This window comes from Polypterus senegalus, chromosome 17, assembly GCF_016835505.1.
Source record: "Polypterus senegalus isolate Bchr_013 chromosome 17, ASM1683550v1, whole genome shotgun sequence".
Lineage (NCBI taxonomy): Eukaryota > Metazoa > Chordata > Cladistia > Polypteriformes > Polypteridae > Polypterus > Polypterus senegalus.
Window position 1 is genome coordinate 20,371,016 of NC_053170.1, and position 27,266 is coordinate 20,398,281.

Below are 27,266 nucleotides of genomic sequence, written 5' to 3' on the forward strand. Positions count from 1 at the left end.
GGTGCGACTCAAACCACTTACATCTTAACACCAGCAAAACCAAGGAGCTGGTGGTGGATTTTAGGATTAGGATTTCACTAAGCAAACTTCTGTCAATCATGAATAATCCACTGCATCCACTGAACAGTGTCATCTCCAGGCAGAGGAGTAGCTTCAGTGACAGACTGAGGAGATCGTTCCTCCTCCACACTATGCGACTCTTCAGTTCCACCCTGGGGAGTAAATGCTAACATTATTCAAAGTTATTGTCTGCCTTTTTTTTTTTTTTTAAATTTAATTTTTTTCATTTTTATTACTATTTAATTTAATATTGTTTCTTTGTATCAGTATACTGCTGCTGGATTATGTGAATTTCCCCTTGGGATTAATAAAGTATCTATCTATCTATCTATCTATCTATCTATCTATCTATCTATCTATCACCTAAAATCTGGAATAGCCTGCCAATAGGAATTCACCAGGCTAATACAGTAGAGCACTTTAAAACACTGTTGAAAACACATTACTTTAACATGGCCTTCTCATAACTTCACTTTAACTTAATTTAACTTAATCCTGATACTCTGTATGTTCAATTCTTCATAATAACTATTCATGGTGGCTCTAAAATCCGTACTGACCCCTACTCTCTTTTCTGTTTCTTTTTCCGGTTTCTTTGTGGTGGTGGCCTGCGCCACCTCCACCTACTCAAAGCATCATGATGCTCCAACAATGATGGATGGATTAAAAGGCAGAAGTCTACATGACCATCATCATCATCAAGTCCTTCCGTGAGAATCCTAAATCCAAAATGGACTGTTTCATTTATGTTAGGTAGAATGCTGGGAGGGGACTGGGTGGTCTCGTGGTCTGGAATCCCTAGAGATTTTATTTTTTTCTCCAGCCGTCTGGAGTTTTTTTTTGGTTTTTCTGTCCACCCTGGCCATTGGACCTTACTCTTATTCTATGTTAATTAATGTTGACTTATTTTGTTTTCTTATTGTGTCTTTTATTTTTCTATTCTTTATTATGTAAAGCACTTTGAGCTACTGTTTGTATGAAAATGTGCTATATAAATAAATGTTGTTGTTGTTGTTGTTGTTGAATTAGTGTAAGCCATCCTACTTCAGGAAATTCAAAAGAAATGTAATGATTTATTCATGTGACAGACGTACATAATAAACAAGAATAGTTGTGTTAACTATTTTGAATGTTAAAAATGTAGGCTTTAATTTAAATGTTTAAAGTCTAGATATTCTTGATTGTAATCAAGATTTGTCATTTTCCATCCTCTGATAGAGGTACAAAGGGGGCTAGATTAATAGTAAAGGTTAAAAAAAATATCATATTCATAATCGCTGACCCTGAAGTAGTCTAAAATGATACTCAACATGCTTAATCTATCACTTGCAACTTACTTGGAGTGACTCTTAGTGGGCTAGGGCAACCGGTGAAGAATCAAATTTGAAAACATTCATCCTATTTGAGATCAGCAACCTTGAAATAACAAAACAACTCCACAGGCCTACATTACTGATCCCCACTTTTTCTAAGTTTTGTCAAAAATAATAAATTTGACCCCTGTATCCCATTAAGGGTGAAACCTTTAGAGTCGGTTGATGTGGCATGCACAACTTCAGGTCCTCCTGATAATTTTTGCTGAAGACACTTAGTGGTTTACTCTTTAACATATGTGTGTGATTTTCTACACAAACTACGGTCCAAAGCGTCCACAAAATTAAGGTTGTTCCGTGCCAAAAAACTATGTGGGCATAACTAGACATCATGACGAGTCGAACTGTATATCATATGTGAGGGTTTCTCATTATGGTGAGTCAGGAGGCACCAGACAATAACTGAAGAGATTTCAAAGCATTCCAAAGTAATTTTTAGGAACACAAAAAGCAAGACAAGCATCCATCTGGTTCTTAAAAGTCAATTCAGGTTTTCCACATCTACTTTAACTACATCACACAATGCTTGTTCCATTTTCTGCCGATGGGAGTTTTCAGCCAGTGCATATTCACAGTGGCTTCCCAGTTTGTCTTTGCTTGTTCACCTGATCCTAAGGACCATTCATTTACACACACTGCCTCCAAAAATCTGATCATTACACATCTGCACCTCCAAGGAATAACTGCTAACCACACAATAAAAATACGTTGTATTTTGTGTATTCTCTCTAAAACCTTAGTACTTGGGTGTTGTACCGTGTTTGCCATTATGAATGTAGTGAGGAGTCAAGCAAAACGACGCCTTTTATTGGCTAACTAAAAAGATTACAATATGTAAGCTTTCGAGGCAATTCAGGCCCTTTCTTCAAAGGACCCTTCTTACATCTTACCTGAAGAAGGGGCCTGAGATGCCTCGAAAGCATTCATAATGTAATCTTTTTAGTTAGCGAATAAATGGTGTAATTTTGCTTGACTTCTCACCATACTCTAAAACCTTAAAAAATATATACTAATGACCGAATTCCACGTCTTTATTATGTTGCGCTTTGCGTTTCGTTGTCTTTGTCACACAGGAAAAACTCGGAACATCAACACAACCTCAGAGCCAAATTCAGAAACTGCGCGTCCTGAGAAGTTCCGAAAAGAATCTCGAACGAGTCGTTGCCTGGGCCCTTTAACCAATCCGTGGGGCGTGACTGAGCATGCTCCTAGTTGTCTGCCCCGCCTCCCCAATGGAGCGGCCGCCATCGCTACGCATGCGCTCTGTTAGCGCGCGGAGGGGGGGGCTTTTGCAGCTTTTAAGGAGCTCACGGTGTAGCGCGGGGGTGAATTTTTTTCAAAACAAAATTAATAAAAATGATTAAGCCGAGTACATCCTTTACCTGTTCAAACCTATAACGGAATCCAGGCCAAGGACGCCCATCCCCACCGAGCTCACCCGAACGAACTGGGCCTGGCTGAGCCGAGCGAGAGCGGACTCACGTTTTGCGGCTCTTTCCCGGGGCGCGCAGCCTGGTGGAGTCGTGGTTGGCTGACTGCGTGGGGAAGGGAAAGTTGGACGGAATTGCGATTGAACAGAGCGTTTCCCTGTTTATTGTGGACAGAGGGGAACAAATATGGCGGAACAGCCGGAGGAAGAGCCCAACAATACAGGGGTAGGTGTTCCTGGTGTGAGCGAGTGCGTGTATTTGGAAAGAGAGAGAGGGATGTTTGGCGGCACGAATACGGAGAGAAGCGGTGCCGTTTAATAAGCAAGAAGGAACACGCGTGTGTCTGTGTTACCCACGGTTGACGGGTGGGAGGGAGTGGAGGAAGGGGGTGCAGGGTTGGCCGAGGCAAGCGAAGGCCAGCAGGGGATGTACAAATGGCATTGTTTGGGAGGACTTGAAAGTCATTCATCTGGGAGGGATGCAAAGTGATGCGGCCTGGGCCGATGGGACAGGGCTTTCCCATTTTCTGAACTTGTATGTCTATGTAAGGAAAGAAGCGAAAAAATGCAAGCTCCCCATGGTGGTGTGAACCCCAGCAGTTTGTGCAGGTTGCAGCGAAGGCGCCTCTTATGCGTGGGGATGAACTTTCCATTCATAATTAGGTAGATGTGTTTGGAATGTGAACATCAAGTCGTCTTCTTGAACACTCAACCAGGCCACGTGACGGTCCGAATCTGTGGACACAGAAACCGGAATAAATCTTTTCGGTGGGGTTTCGGAAACACGTCCGCATTTCATAGGAATAATATGTTTGTCCTTCTGTCACTGTTTCGTACGTGGCCAAGTCCACTGACCTTCCTTTCACCATATTAAACAACATAAACAATAAAGTATGTTAATGTAAATCTTTAATAATTGTTGTGTTGTTACCATTTTTTCATTTTTATATACTTTCACAATCCCCGATGTTTGGCAGTGTTGACCATTTTCACTGAAGCAACTTGCAGATTTCGTAGAGCTTACTTGCGGAGAGTTTTGGCACACCGAGGGTGTATTAACTGTTTACTTTGTTTATGATAATAGTTTTCGTTTCAATGTCAGATGTTGAAGGGATTTTAAAGCTTATTTACACTTGAATGTACTGGTCTTATTGATTAGCACCACCACAGAACACTTAACATGCAAAAATAATACAACTGTCATTTGACTTTTGCAAAAGAAAGTCACTATTGAACCTACAGTGCCTTGCAGTAGAGTTCCTTTAACACTACTGACACAATGCCTGTCTGCTTAGTTGTATGCAGCCTGGACAAAGCCCCATCCAAAAAACCCCGACTGCCTTCTTTGATGACTTTTTGTTATGTAGGAATAAGGATACGTAATGTAGGCTGAGAATCTTGGGTGAATTTTCATTTCATAGTTTGAAAGTAAATGTCCAGTAAGAAAAAAAGTCTGTGCTACTTATATTTCAGGGGCCTTGATTTTTTTTAATTATTTGTATGTTACATTGTGACAGGTTAGTTGAATGGGGATCCAGTTGGTGTGAAAATCATCCTACAGAACTGGGAACATGGATGAGCAGCGATTACAAAATCAGAGCAAAAAAATGTTTGTTGATTCATTCAGGGGATGCATGGAAATTTACTGGGTGGTGGTAAAAAACAAAAAAATAAATCAGAAACAAAACTGTTAATGTCATGTCAGATTGTGATTTTTCTGGTGATTTTCAGTTTTAGCCTTCATTTATAAAATCTTTGTCAGTCAGAGACTGTCTTTAGTTGTAGTGGTGGGGTCTGTGTGCATAAGAGCTGACAACCAGTCAACCAATAAATGCTTATCCAGAAGTAGTGTGCATCTAATGCAATGACAAGGAATAAGGCACAGAAGAGAGTCTCGAGTATCTACCTCATATTTTACATACCATGACAGAGTTTTGTTTAAAAGAACTGAGATTGCATCCAAACTCTCCATACCTGTGATCCCCCCCCCCTTTTTTTTTTTTACACAGTACTGGACACGCTATTGGCTGTCCCCAAAAGGAGTGGAAGTATCTGCTTGAAGGTCATCATGCAGTCGATAAATATGACATGGCTAGTGATTTGTTTAAATTGACCTGACCCAGTGAGAAGATCAGCAACTGCAGCTGACAAATCTCACATACCCAGCAACTAGAAGATGTGCAATGTGGCATCAGCTTTAGTCATACAAGTGGGCTTTTGCCATGGTATGAGGTTGTATAGTAATGGTTAAAGAGTATTGGAAGGAAGTTACTAATTGATGGTTCCCGAATAGACATTTTTCAGAATGAAAAACGAAAATGTACGTCAAAGTGCAACAAGTTAGGAAGTACATTATATGCATGGCCCAGTACGGAATGCATTTGGGGACTCCCTTTTCCATTGTCTTATGGACATGTCTGATTAAACTGCACAGTCATATGGTGTCTAATAAATATAAAGCTGTTACACCAGTCAGTTAAGCATGTTTTAAAAGTCACAATCTCAAAGCTCAATTCTTGCCATAACCTTTTCTTGCTAAAAAACAAAAAAACAAGAGTGGTAATTCTTCTGGTTGGCATGGATGAATTTTACTGCAAATACTTGCACTTAATTCTTGTATTTACTGCATGTGGGTAGCGTTAATGATTCAAATTCTAAAGAAGTAGTGTTGCTGTACTTTTTTAATTTATATTTTTTTATATACAGTTGCAGTTTATAATTTAGACAGTCAAACCCTTTGCTCCTGGAATTGCTGGAGGGCAGCTATCCATAATAGGTAGGTTACTGACAGTTTAGTTGGTGTCACAGAATCCCCCACATAAACTCCATTTTAAGTGACATTTGGGGGAACAATTGCTTGGGCAAATATGGTGACATCATATCGGCCTTCCCAGAGGTGGCAGCTTTCTATTATTGAGTGTTGCCAAGCTGGAAAATGGCACCTTAGAGACATGACACAAAAGGTTATAAAGGGTGACAAGTAGTCCTTAATGTATTGTGCTGTTCTCAACTTCCCTTCCTGAGTAGTAGGAGAGGCTGGAAGTTGTGCTTGGTGGAGTCCTTTATTATGACACAGAATTGTTATTTGAACCAATAGAGACTCAAATGTTTCATATTAGTATTGTAATAATGGTTAAATATTCTGAGGTCTAGATTTATATTCTTATGTGAGGTATACGGTTTATAGCAAGAAAACTTAATGTGCTGTTTTTAAGATAATTTATCTTTTAAACTATATATCAAATCTTGGCAAAGACAAAATTGGCAGAGTAGATTGAACAGTGGTTTTTAATATGAATAAAATTTTGGTTTTAATTATCTGTAGCAAGTATACTTTCATGTTAATATATCTTTCATTTTTGTAAACAATAAAATTTTTTCACTTTTTTGCCCTTCATTGAAGCTAAAGATGGATGTACCTTTTACTTGGTCAGTAAAGCATCAGAACAGTGTTTTTCTAGTATTAGATGCATTTAGTCTTAGTTTTTATTAAGTTTTTGTTTAGTTTTTGTTTCTTTTTCAGCAGTTTTGTTTAGTTTTATTTTTTCAGCAATTACTTTTAGTTTGTCACATTTTATTAGTTCTGTTTTACTAAAAATATCCACATGGTCTTTTTTTTTTTGAGATTCCTTTTGTGAGCAGTAATATCTCTCTCTCTCTCTCTCTCTCTCTCTCACACACACACACATAAATAAATAAATAAATATATAAATAAATATATATATATATATATATATATATATATATATATATATATATATATATATATATATATATATATATATATATATATATATATATTATTTTATTTTATTTTTTTTTAATTTCCTGATTCCATCTATGTGTTGTCTACCAATTTTAAAACTTTGAAAGTGTATTTCTTTCTTTGGTTATTTTATTTTTTAAATGCTATTTAAGTCACTACTTAAACTCTGTCAATAACAATAATTGCAGTAAACAGGTTAAAGTTTTTTGCATGTATTTACAGCATTGCTACAAGGATACTATTTACAGTAAGTAACATCTAACATCTGTTAGAGTAACATGTTAGGTCATTTATTCATTCATTCATTCATTCATTCTGTAAACAACATGCAAAACTTGGGTAGCTCCCTGTAAACTTGTACTGAGAGGGTGTAGTTTAACAACACGTGTAGGCACAGGCATATTTTGGCAACTGAGAGTGCTTCATGACCACTTGTAACATCCAGCTATGATAACAGTCCACATACACTTGGGGAGAACCTGCAAACTTCATACAGGCACTGACCAGTTTAGCAATCAAATTTGAATTCTTGGAACTGTATAATAACATAATATTATATAATAATAATAATAATAACAATAAAAATGACATTATGCCTTTCCCTTTCTCAAAACTCTTTAAAAATAGTCAAAATAATACAATAGGAAGGTAAGCAAAGATAACATTAAAGAAATATTCCACCCACAAATATATTTTTTTAAATGTTACATGCACCATGTAGTTTGTATTTGTGGTTGAGAAAAATTAATCTCATGTCGTGGAGAAATTAAATAATGAATATGCCAACTCAATGTGGTTGATAGATGACCAATGCTATAAAGTGGAAAACAACTTGAAAAAGCCTATGGAGAAAAAGAAACAAAATTCTCACATAGCTTGTGTCACATAGTTCATTTGTGTTAATACATGCAAAATGTGTGCATTTTTTTGATAAAATATGAAGTTATTTCCTGAAAACTCTTCATTAAATGTAAACAAGGAAGACTGCATTTCTACAATGGTGTGTGTTTTAGTTGAAAAGCTGCCTCTTCCCCCTTCGTTCACTTGTGAAGACACCTGTCTTTAAAATCTTTTTCTCTTCCATCACTACAAACTACATGAGGCAAGTATCATTTAAAAAAAAGGTTTCATTTTTTGGTGGTGTTTTTCTTTAACTCGGGATACAAATATATATCAAACATTAAACACTAAATAAATATTTAAAAGTAAAAGTTCTGATTTAGATTAAGAAACAAGCAGAAAAATAAAGAAGAAAGCCATGAACAATTAACACAATTTGTTTATGCTTAATTGTAGTAATATACAGTTAGGTCCACAAGTATTTGGACAGTGACACAGTTTTCATAATTATTGTTCTGTGTGCCACCACAATGTATGGGATATTAATCAATCATTGTTTTTGTAGTGTAGACTTTCAGGTTGAAATTATGGGGTTTACCAGAAATATTGTATTTAGGAATGACATCCATTTTTTCTGCATAGACCCTGCCATTCATGTGGCATAATCATGAATATAACAATCATTTTCAATAGTTGGTGGAAAATCCTTTATGTTCAATGACTGCCTGAAGTCTGTAAGCCTCTGCCATCTCCAAGTGCTGTGCTGGGTTTCCACCCTAGTGTTGCTCAGCCAGTCCTTTACTGCGGCTGTCTTCAGTCGCTGCTTGTTTGGTGGGCTTTCTGCCATCAGTTTTGTTTTGAGCAAGTAAAACACATATTCAATTGGGTTGAGGTCTTGACTTGGTCATTGAAGAATATTCCACTACTTTGCATTGAAAAGCATGTGGTTTGCTGTCACAGTATGTTATGTCGCATTGTTTGTCTGTGCTGTGAAGCATTGTCCTGTCAGTTTTTCAGCATTTGGCCAAATCTGATCAGACAGTATAGCCCTGTACACTTGAGAATTCATTCTGTTACTTCTGCCAGCATTCATATCCTCCATAAACACCAGTGACCGACTTCCATTTGCAGACATGTGTGATCATACCATAAAAGTGCCTCCACCATGTTTCTTAGATGATGATGTACTCATCAGATGAAGAACCATTTCTTCTCTCCTCCTTACTCTTCTCTTTCCAGCATTCTGGTATATATTGATCTTAGTTTCCTTTGTCTTAAGAAAATTATTCAGGAATTGGAAATGCTTTTAAAAAATATTTTTTAGCAAAGTGTAATTAGTCCTTCCTATGCTTAAGGTTTACCAGTAGTTTTCACCTTGTTATAAACCCTGACTTTATTTCCTCTTGATTGTAGACTTTGGCAATGATCGGTCTACCTCACGGATAGAGTTCTTGGTTTGGCTAAATGTTGTGAAGGGGTTTTTCTTCATCAAGGACGGAATTCTGCAATCATCCAGAACAGTTGATTTCTGTGGTTTTCCAGATCTTCTGGTGTCGATGAGTTAACCATTGTGTTCCTTCTTTTTCAGAATGTACCAGATGGTAAATTTGACCACTCCTTGTGTTTCTGCTGTCTCTCTAAAGGGTTTATTTTGTTTTCTCAGCCTGATGGAGGACTGTTTTTACTTGCATAGACAAGTCTTTGGACCTTATATTGAGAGTTCACAGTAGTGGCTTCCACATACAAATTTCACACTTGGAATCAATTCTACCTGCTTAATTAATGGAATCATGTGGGAACTGCTCCAACCTGGCTATGGAACAGCTCATCAGTCAAATGTCCAAATATTTTTGAGCTCCTGAAAGTAGTGGGGAGAGTGGGATATACATTAAAATGGCTGTCATTCCTAAACAGCTCATAATGTATGTTTGGTAAACCCTTTAAATTAAACCTGAAAGTCTACACTTCAATCACATAATGATTGCTTTATTTCAAATCCATTGTGGTGGTGTACAGAGCCAAAATTATGAAAATTTTCACTGTCCACATAGTTATGGACCTAACTGTAAAAGTTACAATCACTCGCAGTAATAAGATACATTGACTAGAATAAGAATGGATTAATAGTTTTACTGCAGTAGGCTGGAAGGACATCGACTATTCAATGGTTAGTTATTTGCTGCTCAGTTCTGATCATTAAAGCATTAAACAGAGAAAGTTCATCACAGCATTGTGACAGGAATGCATTCTGTAACAGTGCGCTGCCCACGTTGAAACAGTATTACTAATAACCTAATTAAAACTAAATGTATACATGTAACATCAACATGGCTTTTATTCCATGCTATCCATCTGCTTAATCTGTCACTGCAAAGGTGCAAATGAGCCATATATTTGCGAAGTAAGAGTAAAATCCCTGAAATTCCTACCTTCTTTGGTGTGTGAACATAACCTTTTTTTCCCTGTCTAAAAACTGACTGAATCGTGGAGGTGGCTGTTCAAGCTTGATTAATCCTACGCAGCTCTGATTTTCAAACTATTTACTTACTTTAGTTTAAGCAACTTTTTCATTGAAGTTTGGTAAAAGCTGCCTGCTGTTCATGACAGCTGGGCATCTGTAACTGACGGTCAGTTATGGACAGTGCAATCCATAGAACAAATCATTGACAAGTGATGAGGCTTTGGTATTAGCTCTCAGTTCTAGAGGGAAAGCTGACTGATGGATGACTTAACCAGTGAAGTCCATAGATTCAGAAGCCAGCACTGTGGAGTACTTGCACATGAGCACAAATCAATCCTTGTCTCTAAACAAATAAAGTATAATAAACTATCTATCTATCTAAACTAATATTACAACTGCACAGTTTTAAATAATTATAATCAGCAACTGCATACTTGTGTTTTAATTAACACATTGTGTGATGAAGATTAACAGCTTGTTTTTTTTTATTTCCTTGTTTTCATTTAGTTGTAATTTTTAGATGTTTTTATTTTAATTCTAGTTAATGAAATGATTATTCTTTGATTAACAACATGTTTTAGTTTTCCTGAATGGGAGTAACACTATATCAGAAGCGGTGCCTGCCAAGTACTACAGAAATACTCCACTCAAATACTGTATCCTGTTTGTAGTGATGACCAAGAGAAATTTTAAATGTCGTTTTCAGAAAGAACAGAGATAACATGTTTCCTAATGCGTTATGCTTCAGTGGTGCCCAGATAGTGGCAAAACCTATATAACACATCTTCAGTTACTTGTGTCGCATTATCTGATCATATGCTCAAATATCCCAAATCTGAATTTTTTGATAGATTGTTGTTTACAAGTACCTATGTATATAAATTGTGGGATAACAATTACAATTAAGTGCTTAGCAACAGCATTACATTGTGTTACACAGTAAATAGAACATAATTACACCTAGTTACTCTAGTGAAAAGTCAAGCAAAATTACTCCTTTTATTGGCTAACTTAAAAGATTACAATATGCAAGCTTTCAAGGCAACTCAGGCTCCTTCTTTAGGCAAGATGTAATATAGAAACTGGAGTTCCCTGTGTTTTATATACACACTAGGACAAGGAACAACAATTATCTTATCCAAAGATCTTGACCCTATGTTTTTCTTTTCTCTTGTTAAATGAACCTTAGCCTGAAAGGGTCTATTCATTTTTTACATTTAAGATGTTTCTTGTCCTAGTGTGTATATAAACACAGGAACTCCAGTTTCTGTATTACATCTCGCCTGAAGAAGGGGCCTGAGTTGCCTCGAAAGCTTGCATGTTGTAATCTTTTTAGTTAGCTAATAAAAGGTGTTGTTCTGCTTGACTTTTCACAACATTTATAATGGCTAACGCGGTACAACACCCTAGTACTACAGACCTAGTTACTCTGTAATTATACAGGTAATTACTTGGTAATGACAGTGTAATTAGGGGCACCTTATCTAAAGTGATCTCGGAGTTATTTCTGACCCTTAGCAAATTATTTGGGGTGTAGACATACAACTTAGTATCAGCCTTCTGTTTGAATGGAACTTCCAGATATTATTGATGAGGAAGATGGAGGTGTGGGGGGTAATAGCAATTTAGTAAAACCATATTAAGGGAGGTCTTTTGTAGTTAATGTTTGGCTTACTGCTTTGCATTTTGGTGAATGATTCCATTTACTTAAAGTTCTGCAACTTTTATTTATTTGTCATTCTAAATAAGGAAATCTTGCATTTTGGCACTTTATTTCCTTTTACATTGGGGCTGGAATGAGAAATAGCTTTATATATTATACATGGAATAACTGGTGAACTCTTCCTGTCATGCTTGCAGACATTTCAGAGGACTGTGCCCCTTCCATGACCTTCTCGTGTTCAGCAGAATACACAAAAACACCCCAAAAATAAATTGACCAATTTTCAGGTGCTTTTTATAACAACAACAACAACAACATTTATTTATATAGCACATTTTCATACAAACAGTAGCTCAAAGTGCTTTACATAATAAAGAATAGAAAAATAAAAGACACAATAAGAAAACAAAATAAATCAACATTAATTAACATCGAATAAGAGTAAGGTTCAATGGCCAGGGGACAGAAAAAAACTCCAGACGGCTGGAGAAAAATAAAATCTGTAGGGATTCCAGACCATGAGACCGCCCAGTCCCCTCTGGGCATTCTACCTAACATAAATGAAACAGTCCTCTTTGGATTTAGGGTTCTCACGGAAGGGCTTGATGATGATGATGGTCACGTAGACTTCTGCCTTTTAATCCATCCATCATTGTTGGAGCATCATGAAGCTTTGAGTAGGTGGAGGTGGCACAGGCCACCACCACAAAGAAACCGGAAACAGAAAAGAGAGTAGGGGTCAGTACGGATTTTAGAGCCACCATGAATAGTTGTTATGATGAATTGAACATATAGAGTATCAGGATTAAGTTAAATTGAAGTTATAGAAAGGCCATGTTAAAGTAATGTGTTTTCGAGCAGTGTTTTAAACTGCTCTACTGTATCAGCCTGGCGAATTCCTATTGGCAGGCTATTCCAGATTTTAGGTGCATAGCAGCAGAAGGCCACCTCACCACTTCTTTTAAGTTTTGTTCTTGGAATTCTAAGGAGACACTCATTTGAGGATCTGAGGTTACGATTTGGAATATAAGGTGTCAGACATTCCGATATATAAGATGGGGCGAGATTATTTAAGGCTTTATAAACCATAAGCAGAATTTTAAAGTCAATCCTGAATGACACAGGTAACCAGTGTAGTGACATAAAACTGGAGAAATGTGTTCTGATTTTCTTTTCCTAGTTAGGATTCTAGCAGCTGCATTCTGCACTAGTTGCAAACGATTTATATCTTTTTGGGTAGTCCTGAGAGGAGTGCGTTACAGTAATCTAGTCGACTGAAAACAAACGCGTGAACTAATTTCTCAGCATCTTTCAGTGATATAAGAGGTCTAACTTTACTTATGTTTCTTAAGTGAAAAATGCTGTCCTAATGATCTGATTAATATGTGATTTAAAATTCAGATCACAGTCAACAATCACCCCTAAGCTTTTTCCCTCCGTCTTGACTTTTAATCCTAATGTATCCAGTTTATTTCTAATAGCCTCATTGTATCCATTATTGCTGATCACTAAAATTTCAGTTTTCTCTTTATTTAACTTGAGAAAATTACTATTCATCCATTCTGAGATACAAGTCAGACATTGTGTTAGTGAATCAATAGAATCGGGTCATCAGGTGCTATTGATAAGTACAGCTGTGTGTCATCAGCATAGCTGTGGTAGCTCACGTTGTGCCCTGAGATAATCTGACCTAACGGAAGCATGTAGATTGAGAATAACAGCGACCCAGGATAGAGCCTTGTGGAACACCATATTGGATATCATGTGTCTTGAGTTGTAATTCCCACAACTAACAAAAATTTTCTCCCTGTCAGGTAGGATTCAAACCAATTTAAGACACTGCCAGAGAGGCCCACCCATTGACTAAGGCGATTTCTAAGAATGTTGTGATCAATGGTGTCAAATGCAGCACTCAGATCTAAGAGGATGAGAACAGATAAATGGCCTCTGTCTGCATTTACCGCAAATCATTTACTACTTTAACGAGTGCAGTTTCTGTGCTGTGATTTGTTCTAAAACCCGACTGAAATTTATCAAGAATAGCATGTTTATTTAGGTGGTCATTTAACTGCATAATGACTGCCTTCTCAGAACTTTACTTAAGAAGGCAGGTTAGAGATGGGTCTAAAATTTTCAAGAGCGAGGGTCAAGATTATGTTTCTTAAGTAGGGGTTTAACTACAGCAGTCTTAAGACAGTCTGGGAAGACCCCAGTATCTATGACGAATTTACTATGTCAGAACATTATCAATTAGCACGCCTGATACTTCTTTGAAAAACCTTGTTGGTATTGGGTCAAGGAGCAGGTGGAGGGTTTTAATTGAGATATTATTTTTGTAAATCAGGTAAATCTATCCTAGTGAAAGAGTTTAATGTGTTTATAACAGGATGCTGGGATTTAGGAGGATCCTTAGTGTTGGAGGGATATACTATGTTATTTCTAATATCATTAATTTTTGATTGAAAATACAGCGATAGCCTCACAGGTTTCACTGGAAGCACTTAGGAGGCATTCCTTTGAGCTACCTGGGTTTAGTAGGCGATCAATTGTAGAAAATAAGACTCTGGGATTACTAGCATTGTTATTTATAATCTTGAGAAATAGCAGCGTCTCTCAAGACGGACAGTGTTATTGTATTCTGTTATTTTGACTTTTAATATTTCATGGTGGATAGTAAGTTTAGTCTTCCTCCATTGACGCTCAGCTCTACGGCATGTTCTCTTTAAATCAGACACTCTTTGGGTCTTCCATGGTATAACAATGCTAGAAGATTTTTTCACTGTCTTTTCAGGTGCAACTATGTCAACAGCAGCTCTCACTTTAGAATTAAATCTTTCCACCTTACTATTTACATTATCCTCGCTATTATAGCTGGCACTATAAACGGACTGATTGCTTAAAATGTTTGTAAGTTTTAAAGCTGCTGCGAGTCAAAGAAGCGTTTTTAACAATATGCTTCTCATGAGTGTTTTTTTATCATTATTTCTATATTAAAAAGTAGAAGAAAATGGTCTGATAGACCAATATCAATGATCTGTTTTATATCAACTTTCAGTCCTTTAGTAATCACTAAGTCTAATGTATGACCTGCTTTATGTGTAGGCTGATTTATGAGTTGTCTCAAATCAAAAGAATCCAGGAGGTTCATAAATTCTTTTACTTTTAGATCACACTGATTATCTATATGAAAATTAAAGTCGCCAACTATTAGGAGTGTGTCATAGTTAGTAATTAAAATTGACATTAAGTCAGAGAATTCCTCAAAAAACGACGCGTTATATTTAGGAGGTCTATACACGGATAGTACTAGAACTTGAGAATCTCCATGAATAACAACGGTGAGATACTCAAAGGACTTGAACTTACCAAAACTGACATCTTTACATTTTAATCGGCTCGAGTAAATGTTAGCCTTTTTCCCTGGCGAGTAAAACTGTAATCCGGAGGCAGATTCGATTAAAACTGCGCCGCATCTGAATTAAGCCATGTTTCATTTAGTGCAATAAGATCTATTTTTTATCACTAATAAGATCGTTGATAAAAAACGTTTTGTTAGTTAAAGCTCTAACATTCAATAGTGCCATATTTAATGTTTCGGAGGTGCAGAGATGAGTACTATGTGCGTTATTGATATTTGGAATAGGAACTAAATTATTTTTATTAGCGCTCTGTGTGTATTTTTGTTTAATCTGTGATCTGTTTTATAGTTTTAATACATTGTTCCTCTAAAATAGTGATTTTAATTAGATTATTGGAGTTTATGCCGTATTTCCTAGGTTTTCTACGTGCATTGAGATTGCTTATTACAGTATTAATGTGTGCACTTTAACGGAAGACTCTATTAAACATTCATCATGTCCTGGCACAACAGTATTATTTCGAAGGGGTTAAGAGCAGAGATAGATAGTCAAGAAAACGAATTACCTTCGATATGTTTTCGAGAGGACCCGGCGCGAAACTGTTCGGATGCAGGCCATCACGCTTGAAGAGACCGCCTTTCCAAAAGAGATTCCAATTGTTGATGAAACCGACATCCTTCTTCTTGCAGAAACCCTGTAGCCAGTTGTTCAACCCTAGCAGACGACTGTAGTACTCGTTGGATCGTCTGACGAGAGGTAGTGGACCCGAAACGAAGATCTTTGCCGATGGGGTCCTCTCCTTCGTGTCTTTAATCAAAGCTGCGAAGTCAGCCTTCAGGATTTCTGATTGTCGGTGCCTTTTATCGTTTACGCCGGCATGCAAGAAGACTGCTGGCGCACGTTTCATTACATCTCGGACACGAGCACCGGGAAAACAAGAAACAAACGATTTTGCATTAGGGCATGCGACATTAAGGTTTCTAACGATAGAATCACCTACCACTAATACATCACCAGGTGCTGAAGGCGAAATGGGGACGCGGAGAGGGTCAAACCGGTTCTGAGATAAAATGCTCGCCTGTGCCGATGGAGGTGCTCTGGCCTTGAACCCCCGCCTGCATAGCTGAAATCCACCGAGGTCATCAGCGGCGTCGCTCCTACGAGACGCGGGGGTGAGGTCGGCACAACGCGGGGTTGATGTTTCGCCGGTTCCAGATGGCAAGGACGGTTTATCCAACAGCCGGGCCTTCAGATTTCTAAGGTATCTCCGTCGGGACAGGAGTTTCTGAATCTGTTCGTCGAGTGCCTGGAGTTCTTCTACTACAAACTACAACTATCAAATATCTTGGGTTTTAACATTATTATGTGATTATTATGTTTTGATATAGTCGTTTGCTGCTAGAATTGGGCTGCAATTGAATCCCATTATATCAGGAATTTTGTTCTTTGTGAAAGTGAGATTTAAAAATTTTCTTGGTCATCACTGCAAACAATGTGAGATGAGTAACATATAAAGCTTATCATGTTTTGATGCGGTATTTCTTTAAGTGCTTATTTTTTCAAATAGCTGTAACAAGTGTCTTTCCACAAAGCACTTTGGGACTGCTTGAATTTAGTGCACCTCTGCTTACCCTCTGAAGCCATTACAGGACTGACCTCATCAGCCACTGTGTTTTGTTAGACCGCTTGTCTTCTAGCCTTGGGGCTAACTGTAGTACTAAGGTTGTTTGTTGTTGTCTACTGTAAAAATTTGTTTTAATTTTTGATAGCTCTGTATTTTCCTTGCAATCACTCAACTTAATTTTATATATATTTTTATAAACTGTCTGGAGTAAAGATATTTTGTAAATTAAATTTGTAATAATGAACAACTCACTCATCTTTAAAATATTGTTCTGTTAAACTCACAGTTCCTCAGTTTTAGAGAAATTAACATTGACCCACATTGCCAATTCAGGCTATACTCTGAGTAGATTAATTATATGGAGCAAAAATGTGTTTGTGAACATGTATGATTTGTTTGACCAATCATGATTGGTTTTTCTTGAGCTTCTCTGCAGAATTCCTTTATTTGAACTTGGCAGATACAAAGAAACTCGTAGAGCAAATTTTATGATTCTCTTCTTTTAATTGTTTCTGTGTGTAGAATTAAAATTCATCTCTGTGAAAAGTGCTGTATGAATCATTTCTCAAGCCCATCAATAAACTTAATTGAAGATTTTAGAAAGCCATGTGCTTGTTGACTGCTCCTTTTGAAAGACAAATGGAGCTTAACTGTAACGGGGCTCTTTGTGATCGCTTGTATTTGAAAAGGTAAAGTCTCTTTTTCAGAGGCCAAAAGGTTTTCCATTTCATTAATAGAAATAGAAGCTATCCAACCAAAAAAGCAAATTGGCTTTTTTAGAAAAGATGTGGAAATATGAGATATTGAAAAACATCCACAAAGGTTAATGCAGTCCTATGTGGAGGCATTTCAATTTTAAAGCTGATTTTGAATGTTCATACTGTACCATATATTTAAAAGAAATATGGAAAACAGTTCAAGAATATTTCCTGAAATCTTATTTATGTTATCCAGTCCCTGTTGCAGTTAGTGGGAACAAGTGTTAGTGGCAGATTTTGTAGATGATAATGTGAATGGAGTCCCACCTTAATCTTGAGAGGTTCCTTAATTTCTCTTGATAGTGGAGAGCATTGACAACATTGTGACTGCATGTTATGCTATCTACTGGTCTTCCTGTTGTACTGTTTTTCTGAGCCTCTGATGTCTTTGACAGAGTGAGACCTCTCCTGTAACACTAATTGGCAGCATTATCCCAATGAATTTACGTTTTATGTTGCCTAATTGAGCTGCAGTACATAGGGATAACCACCTGGCCTGACAGGAACAAACATGTTGGATTGTCATTTGTTTGTACATCTGACATATGCTCAAGTCATTCTTGCTTTGCAGAAGCAGCAGTATAGGTGTTCATTTAATTGGCATATTATGGCGCGTATGGTTCATAGTGCTATTGTGGTGGCCATAAATACAATGGATGTGTAAATATTATAATTTGCACACTTCCAAAGTGATTTCCTACTCCTGTTTTACATTACCTAGTGTGTTTTGCATTTACTTTGTGTAGTATTGCATTTTAAATGTTGTGTTGGATTCTATCTGCCTTCTCCCATGTATTTTGTTTGTCAAGGAGTCCTGTAGCCGAGCCAATGAGTTTAACATATTTATAAGCCTTTTTGATAGATATGGCTAAGCATTTAAAACTAATGGGTCATTCCATTTTAATTCATGTAAAGTCCTTTGCATTACTGTTTGTTTTGATTACATTTGGCATGTGAATTATACTTACCTTTCAGAGCTTAAGTTTTTTTTGTTTATAAAACAATTACCCCTTGAGATACAGTGACTTTTCTTTTCTTCACTGTAGATAGTTTAAAAATGATAATTAAGAGTGTTTTTTGTGTGTTAACTTTTTTCCTTTTCAAGATTCAAGAGTATTTATTGTCATTTCATCCATATACAGTAGTACAGCATACAGTGAAAAGAAACACCATACCTCCAGGACCATGGTGCTACATAGAACACAGGACACATAACATAATGACACATAATGTATGACAAGGTGCATATATAACAAGGTGCATGTGAGTCAAATGTGCAACCATGTGCAACATTGCAGAGCAGAACACATATATCAGATATCAGATCGGTCCATGAGTGTTCAGGAATCTGAGTGCTTGTGGGGAAAAAAACTGTTACACATTCTGTTGGTAAAAGCCCAAATGCTTCGGTACCTTTTTCCCAATGGCAGAAGTGTACACAGTAAGTGTGATGGGTGTGTTGGGTCATTCACAATGCTGGTGGCTTTGCGGATGCAGCGTGTGGTGTAAATGTCCATGATAGAAGGAAGAGAGACTCCGATGATCTTCTCAGCTGTCTTCAATGTCTGTTGTAGGGCCTTACGATCTCTGACCGTGCAATTTCCAAACCAGACAGTGATTCAGTCACTCAGGATGCCCTCTATGGTTCCTCTGTAGGATGTTGTTAGAATAGCTGTTGGAAGATGGGCTTTTCTCGGCCTATGCAGGAAGTAGAACCGCTGCTGGGCATTCTTGGCTGATGAGCTGGTGTTGTAGGACCAGGTGAGGTTCTCTGCCACGTGGACACCCAGAAATTTGGTGCTATTGACAACCTCCACAGTTGAGCCGTCAATTTTCAGTGGCAGATGATCACTCTTAGCCTTCCTAAAGTCAACAATCATCTCCTTTGTTTTGTCTTCATTCAGAGACAGGTTATTGGCTTTACACCAGTCCGTTAACTGCTGCACCTGCTCTCTGTATGATGGCTCGTTGTTGCTGATGAGACCTACCACAGTTGTGTCATCGGCGAATTTTATGATATGATTAGAGCTGTGCGTTGCTGCACAGTCATGAGTCAGCAGTGTGAACAATAATGGACTGAGCACACAGCCTTGAGGGGCTCCAGTGCTCAGTGTGGTGGTTCTGGAGATGTTGTTTCCAATCCTGACTGACTGAGGTCTCTCAGTCAGGAAGTCCAGAATCCAGTTACAGAGGGAGGTGTTCAGTCCCAGCAGGCTCAGCTTTTCCATCAGCTGCTGAGGAATAATTGTGTTGAATGCTGAGCTGGAGTCGATAAACAGCATTTGAATGTATGTGTCCTTATTGTCCAGATAAGCGAGAGCCAGATGGAGAGTGGTGGCTATTGCATCATCTGTTGAACGGTTCCAGCAATAAGCAAACTGCAGGGGGTCCAGTGAGGGGGGCAGTAGGGTTTTGATGTGCCTCATGACAAGCTTCTTGAAGAACTTCATGATAATGGGAGTGAGTGCAACAGGCGTGTGTGCGCTTTGCCGCTCTGATGGCACGGGATAGTTTGGCCCTCGCTGTTCTCAGGGCGATTTCGTCACCTTCCTTGAAGGCAGAGTCCCGGGTCTTCAGTAGCACACTCACTTCCTTTGTATTCCACGGTTTCTGGTTGGGGTGTGTAGTGATGTACTTGGAGACAGTAACGTCATCAATGCACTTATAGATGTAGCTGGTCACTGATGACGTGTACTCCTCCAAGTTGATAGTTGCTGTTGGTTGCAGCCTCTGTAAACAAGTCCCAGTCAGTGCACTCAAAACAGTCCTGAAGAGCAGAGATGGCTACTGCTGGCCAGGTTCTCACCTGCTTCAGAACCGGTTTGTTGCGTATGATGAGCGGTTTGTATGTTGGAATTAATATGACAGAGATGTGATACGAGTTTCTAGAATGGAGGCAGGGCTCTGCCTGGTACGGGCAGGAATCTATACTAATAAAAGGCAAAGCCCTCACTCACTCACTCACTCACTCACTCACTGACTCATCACTAATTCTCCAACTTCCCGTGTAGGTAGAAGGCTGAAATTTGGCAGGCTCATTCCTTACAGCTTACTTACAAAAGTTGGGCAGGTTTCATTTCGAAATTCTACGCCTAATGGTCATAACTGGAAGGTATTTTTCTCCATTAACTGTAATGGAGTTGAGCTGGAATGACGTGGGGGGGCGGAGTTTCGTGTGACATCATCACGCCTCCCACGTAATCACGTGAACTGATTGTCAGCGCAGTCGCGTAGAAAACCAGGAAGACCTCCAAAAAGCGCTTAAGAAAACATGCATTATATAATTGAGAAGGCAGCGAAAAACAATAAGAAGCGAGCGAGTGACATATACTACCATATTCATGAGTGCTGCTGCCTCGGAAAGAAAGCAAGGTGTAAACCTAAACTTTAAATTAAGTTCATAGACAGGCTACCGCTGGCGTTTCACATGCCCACAGGTAATCACGGGATACAAGTTTAATGAGAGGGCGAGGATATAAGCGAGAGTTTTGATCACTTTGTAACTAAGTTAAAATTGTAGGTGAAGGGTGTGCTTATGCAAATTCCGAGACTGTGTTTGTGGGGATTGACAGTTTAAGGGGGGGGAGTCACGTCATCATCTCCCTCCCATTCATCTAATTTCGGTCTGAGCTGAGCTCAGCGGCTAATGCCGTCTTCGAAGCAACCGTCAGACTGCCACCAAATACTCACAGAAAAATCCACAAGTTAATACACACGCTATCTCTAGAGTTTCTCCACACTGAATCCTCCAGGCACTACTTACAAAAGGTCACATTGACAATCGTGTTATGTTATTTTAAAATCTTTCCTTTTCTTAGCACAAGCACAGCTGAGAAGCTTCGATGCATGTGCTCCATAACGCGTTAAAAATAATGCATTTAATCACACTTTGCATTACAAGCAAAGGGGAGCTTTGTCAATGCATGATTTCCTGGTACTGTACACGATTACATTGATCAAGCATCGATTCATTTTACCCTCGCACCACCTTAGTTTGAGAAGAAGTCTGAAAAAATATGAGGTTAACACAGAAAAACATCACCAATTCAAGCTTTATGAATAATCGATTAAGCCATCAATAATTGTTTTGGTAAAGCCATCCTCCTTCCATTTTATAATTTTTCCGCCAATAGCCATGATTAAATGAATGGTAAATAAAGTAAGAGCAAAGCGAGGGTGACTTATTTAGGCAGGCATATATATGACAGCAACACTCATGACAATGTCAATCATGTTACGTTATTATTAAAATGTTTCCTTTTCTTTTTCATTACTTCTTTAACACACTACTTCTCCGCTATGAGCGGGTATTTTATATATATATAATATATGAATGACCTCCAAAAGGCTGAGACTTTTGATATCATGAACGTGTCTGCAAAACTGTGGTCTCCTGCCCAGCAAAAGTCGAGCAGCCAGCGAGCGTGCATAGCTGTGCCGGCCTTTGAGACGCTGACTGCGCTTCTGCCTTAAGTCAAAGTGAGCACTTTTAATTTTTTTCATCCTCCCCCTGCGCTATAGCCCAGACAAGTGCAAACACGGGACCCCTTTTCTACACCACGGAAAAATAATATTAAGGCGATTCACACTTTCTTTTGCACGTATATGATTATGAGGTCCTCACCCGGATTATGAAGACACGCGCACAGTGGAGGACTGACAGTGCCATCACAGCTGATTAATGGCAGGGACGTCTCACCAGTCTACACAAGACCCACCGCGACTGTCCCAAAAGGCGATCATAGCGTCAGCGAACACATCTCTCTATACTATATAAAAGAAAAAGGCAACTTTCCTTTCTTTACACCTTTTTTCCTTTTATCCCAAACCAAAGCCTTTCTCTCTTAACACTGCAGAGGACACAAAACTAATTTTCTTTAAATGCCGGTAAGGCACATTACCACAGGCACAAATTTGACCGTTCACATAGAAAATGTAATTTCTATACCACAGCCGTCGTGTAGCGCCTTTCAAAAGGGATCTACTACCGAGAGATGATCCATATACATTTTAGCTGCTGTTAGTTACTTACCTGTTGTGTTACAGTCTTTAAAATGTAGTTTACCTGAAACCACTCCAGTAGTGCTCAATGTACCTGTACTTCTTAAAGCGTTAATGTTTTACTGTTTAATAACTTATAGACTATATTTTATTATTTTTCCCTTGCACTCAGTGACCAAAGCTATACACACACATATAGACACATACAAACATACACACAAGTATATATATGTGTATATATATGTGTGTGTATATATATATATATATATATATATATATATATATATATATATATATATATATATATATACACACACACACACACACTATCTACATTATATACATACATATATATAATTTGTGTGTATGTATGTATGTATGTATGTATGTATGTATGATGTAGATAGGTATGTATATATCTATATATATATGTGTATATGTAGATATGTATATAGATATGTAGATATGAAGATATGTATGTGTATATATATGTATGTATGTGTTTGTGTGTGTGTGTGTGTGTGTATATATATATATGACAGCAGCAATCCAAGCTGTGAGAAAACACTAAAAAGGAGGCGTGTCAGACGTTGTGGTACATTTTCTGATGCAGCTAGACGAAAAAACTTTGACGCTGCCGCCAAATACACAAAACAATTACTTTGACAATCATGTTACATTATTTTTAAAATGTTTCCTTTTCTTTTTCATAACTTCTTTAACACATGACATAGCTGTGAAGCGCGGGTATTTTGCTATATATATATATCACAGCGACACTCATAACAGTGACAAAACAATTACATTGACAATCATGTTACGTTATTTTCAAAATGTTTCCTTTTCTTTCTCTTTCCTTCTTTAACACACTACTTCTCCGCTGCGAAGCGCGGGTATTGTGCTAGTGTTTGTATAAATAAGATCGTTCGTCACTCTCATTGCAAAGTCCACAAACTGTTGGAATTTAGGGAGCACTGACTTGAGATTTGCATGATTGAAATCTCCAGCGACATTAACCAGTCCATTCAGCTATTACCCATTGGAAAGCTCTAAAAGAATATATTTTTATGTAAGTTATAGGGTAAAGATATCTTGTAAATGATGTTTGTAACAAATTACCAACTTGCTCATCTTTTAAAATATTTAATAACCCAATTAAATTTCACATAGTCCAGGTTTCCTTTTTCTTAGTCGAAGTTCATTGTTCATGCTGCATTTTTTTTTACAACTTTTGATTATTAAATAATGAAGGCCTTGAAATAAAAAGTTACTTTTTTATACAGAAACATATGCATAGGTACAAATTGTATGTAAGAAAAGTGCCTATATTTCAAAGGAAAATATAATGAAACATTTCTGAGCTCTGAAATGTAAGTATAATTCATATGTCAAGTTTAATCAAAATTAAATATGGTGATACATTTTTTGAAATAAAGTGCAATGATCCTAATATAAATTTAGCAACTGTACATAGTTATCAATTAATCCATTTTTTATTTTATAGTGCATTGTGAAGAGTTTGTCATCACCAAATATTTTATAAGCCAGAATCAATACAGTTCAAAACATTGAAACTAGATAGATAGATAGATATTTAGATTATACATTATAAATCCTGAAATGATTTGAATATTAAGTTTGCAAGTGAACTTTTAGAACCACAAAACACAACCTTATTCAAATAAATAAAAAATCTGATTCCTGGTTTGTATAAACCAGGTGAATTAAAACTACTGACCAGTTAAAAAAAGTTTATTTATGAAACATTTTATTTGTCCAAGTGTCTGGTCTAAAATGTTATTCATTAGTGTATACAAATTAAAGACATGAAATATTGCTAGAGTAAAAAAAATATATATCTAGCTATCATCCAGTGCAGTTTAAGGACTGTCTTTCTGTCTATCTGTCTTATAGTGCCTTTCCTATCTATCCATCTTTCCACGTGTCAGTTCATTTTTGACTGCATGAGCACACTTGTAATAAGCTTACATGAGTGCCAAATAGTGCTGGGCAGTATGACCGAAATTCTATATCGCGGTATTTTTCAAAATTATACCGGTTTCACGGTATTCGACAATATTTTGTTTCCCATGCATGAGTGGATATTAACCACATTTTCCACTGCAATTATTGCAGTAGACTGGCTAAGAATAACCTATTCCACTGTCATGAGAATTTTACATTGTACAAAAAAAATTTTCATGTGCACACAAGTATTAATACAGGCTTGCACGGCCCCATAAAGTGATAGTTTAGGGGGATAGGGGGTGGCACTAATGAAGAGAAGTAATCACATTGCTTGAAAGATGCAGTCAAAATATAGAACCTTTTTATTGAACAAATTTTGCAAACAACTTAAATTATAATTTTGACAACATATTTTCAACCATCCAAAGAGGCATTTAGACTTACTAAAATATCCAGGGGTGCTTTTCAAAAGTTATATTGCACTGAACATGTCTTAGAAAAGGGATAAATAGTAAATATTTTTTGTAAACCAACCACACTTTCTGTTAATGTTAACAATCTCTGTCCACTGACACGTTAACTATATGGATTGTAATGCCGTTGGTTATCTCGATCCACCGCTTGCCTTTGTCATATCTAGTACCTCTAGCAAACGCGTCTAGAAGTGACGTCTGACTCCAGTGTCCTGTAGCTTTTTCAGTTTTAACCTGAGGACGTGGAGGGTGCCAATCTTGGTTCCATACATTCATGGTACTCCAAAGCATGTTTGCAACAAAGGTGGTGCAGCAAATTGCTCGTGATGCCGCCTCTGGTGACAACTTTATGTTGACAGCATTTACAGTAAATAGTTGTTTGGTCCACATTCGACTTTTTAAAACCAAAATATCTCCAGACAACAGACATGGCTCCTTTTTTGGCAAAAGTTCTTCTGTGTCATCATATTCAACTTAATCATCTGCTACAGCTTCAGTTTCGGAATGTTCTCTGTCCAGTTTCACTGCGCAGTACCTCCACTAACACATGTACTCCGTTGCATATGTGTTTAGTGGTGTAGCAGTGAAAAAGGTTCCCCCTTAAACAGTTTTCTGCTGCGCCACGTTCCGAACATTGTTTAGGCTATTTAAACCGGTATTGCAGTTTAAAAAAAAAATCCATACCATAACAAAAGTAAAAAACGGTTTTCGGTATGAAACGGTATACTTCCCAGCACTAGTGCCAAAGTAAAGATGTAACCAAACATAAATGCAGACTCAAAAATATGATTTGAAAAATGCCCATTTTATTCTCAATAACTGCATGTTCTTCACTCTTGTGTTTATATAGTGTGTATCAATGTATAGCAGTACTGTATATTCTTTTTGTGTACATTTAAGACAATAAAACTAAGGTCTCAGTTTGGGATGTGACTTGTTAGCATGTTTGTTTCCATCTGAGACAAATGAACTGGTAGTGTGCAAGACTGATATGGATCTGTACCACCTTGAGCAATGGAGCGTTTTGACCTAAATCATTTACTCTGTGCTAAATTGTGGATTGAACCTGATCAGATTCATGTTGTGTAGACTTCCCTAGTGACGCGTCTGGGCTTTTAAAATTTTTTGGTTTAGCTAAGGTAAAAGAAAAAATCTATATCTTAATAAAGTTGACTCTGATTTGTTGCTTTGCCGATAATCACCTATGGAGGTTTGCGTTCATATGTATTTTCATTACTTGATTACTGGGTATTGTTCTGATGAATGTTGAATTTTGTATTTCATTATTTTTTCCTATTTTCTACAAAATGAGTGTAGATAAGTAAAATCATGTTTTTCCTCTCTTCTATAGATTAAAGAGAAAACAAGTCTTTTTGGTTGTGGTACTGAAAAAAGTAAGTATTTGTGATTTTATATATTAAGACTGTTACTAAATTGCAAGCTTAATATTTGTAGGTATTGTTTTTTTAATCAGTTTAATCTGGTGGTTTTGGTTTAGTTATAGTTAAGCGATAATTACAATACATGGCATGTGTATTCTTCCACTTCTTGGTTGCTAGCACATTTTATTGTAATAACTGCATTAAAGTTTATTTTAAAAACAATGTGTATCCTGTTGCTAAGCATATGGAAACAAGATAATTTTGTTTTTGCCTGTATTTTTCCCCATCCTCCAGTTTCTTTTTTTTAAGAATGAACAAGGTAGTTGAGGCTGCTGATGTTTTTTGTGATCAGTAAGTGCTTCCTAGTGATCTATACTAATAAAAGGCAAAGCCCTGACTCACTGACTCACTCATCACTAATTCTCCATGTTCCCGTGTAGGTAGAAGGCTGACATTTGGCAGGCTGATTCCTTACAGCTTCCTTACAAAAGTCAGGCAGGTTTCATTTTGAATTTCTACACGTAATAGTCATAACTGGAAGCTATTTTTCTCCATTTACTGTAATGGAGTTGAGCTCGAAAGCTGTGGGGGGCGGAGTTTCGTGTTACATCATCACGCCTCCCATGTAATCACGTGAACTGACTGTCAACGCAGTTCGTAGAAAACCAGGAAGAGCTCCAAAAAGCGCTTGAAGAAAACATGCATTATACTATTGAGAAGGCAGCGAAACAATAAGAACCGAGCGAGTGACATATACAACCATATTCATGAGTGCTGCTACTTCGGGAACAAAGCAAGGTGTAAACCTAAAGTTTAAATTAAGTTCATAGACAGGCTGCTGCTGGCGCTTGTCATGCCCACGGGAATCGGATACAAGTTTAATGAGAGGACGCAGGATATAAACGAGAGTTTTGATCACTTTGTAACTAAGTTTAAATTGCAGGCGAAGGGTTGTGCTTATGCAAATTCCGAGAGACTGTGTTTGTGGGGGATTGACAGTTAAGGCGGGTGGGGGAGTCACGTCATCATCTCCCCTCCCATTCACCTCATTTCGCTCTGAGCTGAGCTCCGCAGCTAACGCACGCAGTGTTACGGAAGCGGCTTTGTGA

General features: G+C 37.5%; 1 protein-coding gene across 1 annotated transcript in view; it reads left to right on the plus strand.

The window, feature by feature from the left end:
• The first annotated feature begins 2,684 nt into the window (after positions 1 to 2,684).
• The window catches only part of LOC120517741 (zinc finger MYM-type protein 4-like), a 100,720-nt gene continuing 76,138 nt past the window's right edge, over positions 2,685 to 27,266 (plus strand). The window contains exons 1-2 of the mRNA XM_039740203.1: positions 2,685 to 3,088; positions 26,127 to 26,169. Coding sequence (XP_039596137.1) covers positions 3,050 to 3,088; positions 26,127 to 26,169 — 82 coding nt within the window. The 5' untranslated portion in view covers positions 2,685 to 3,049. The remainder of the gene's footprint in view (positions 3,089 to 26,126; positions 26,170 to 27,266) is intronic.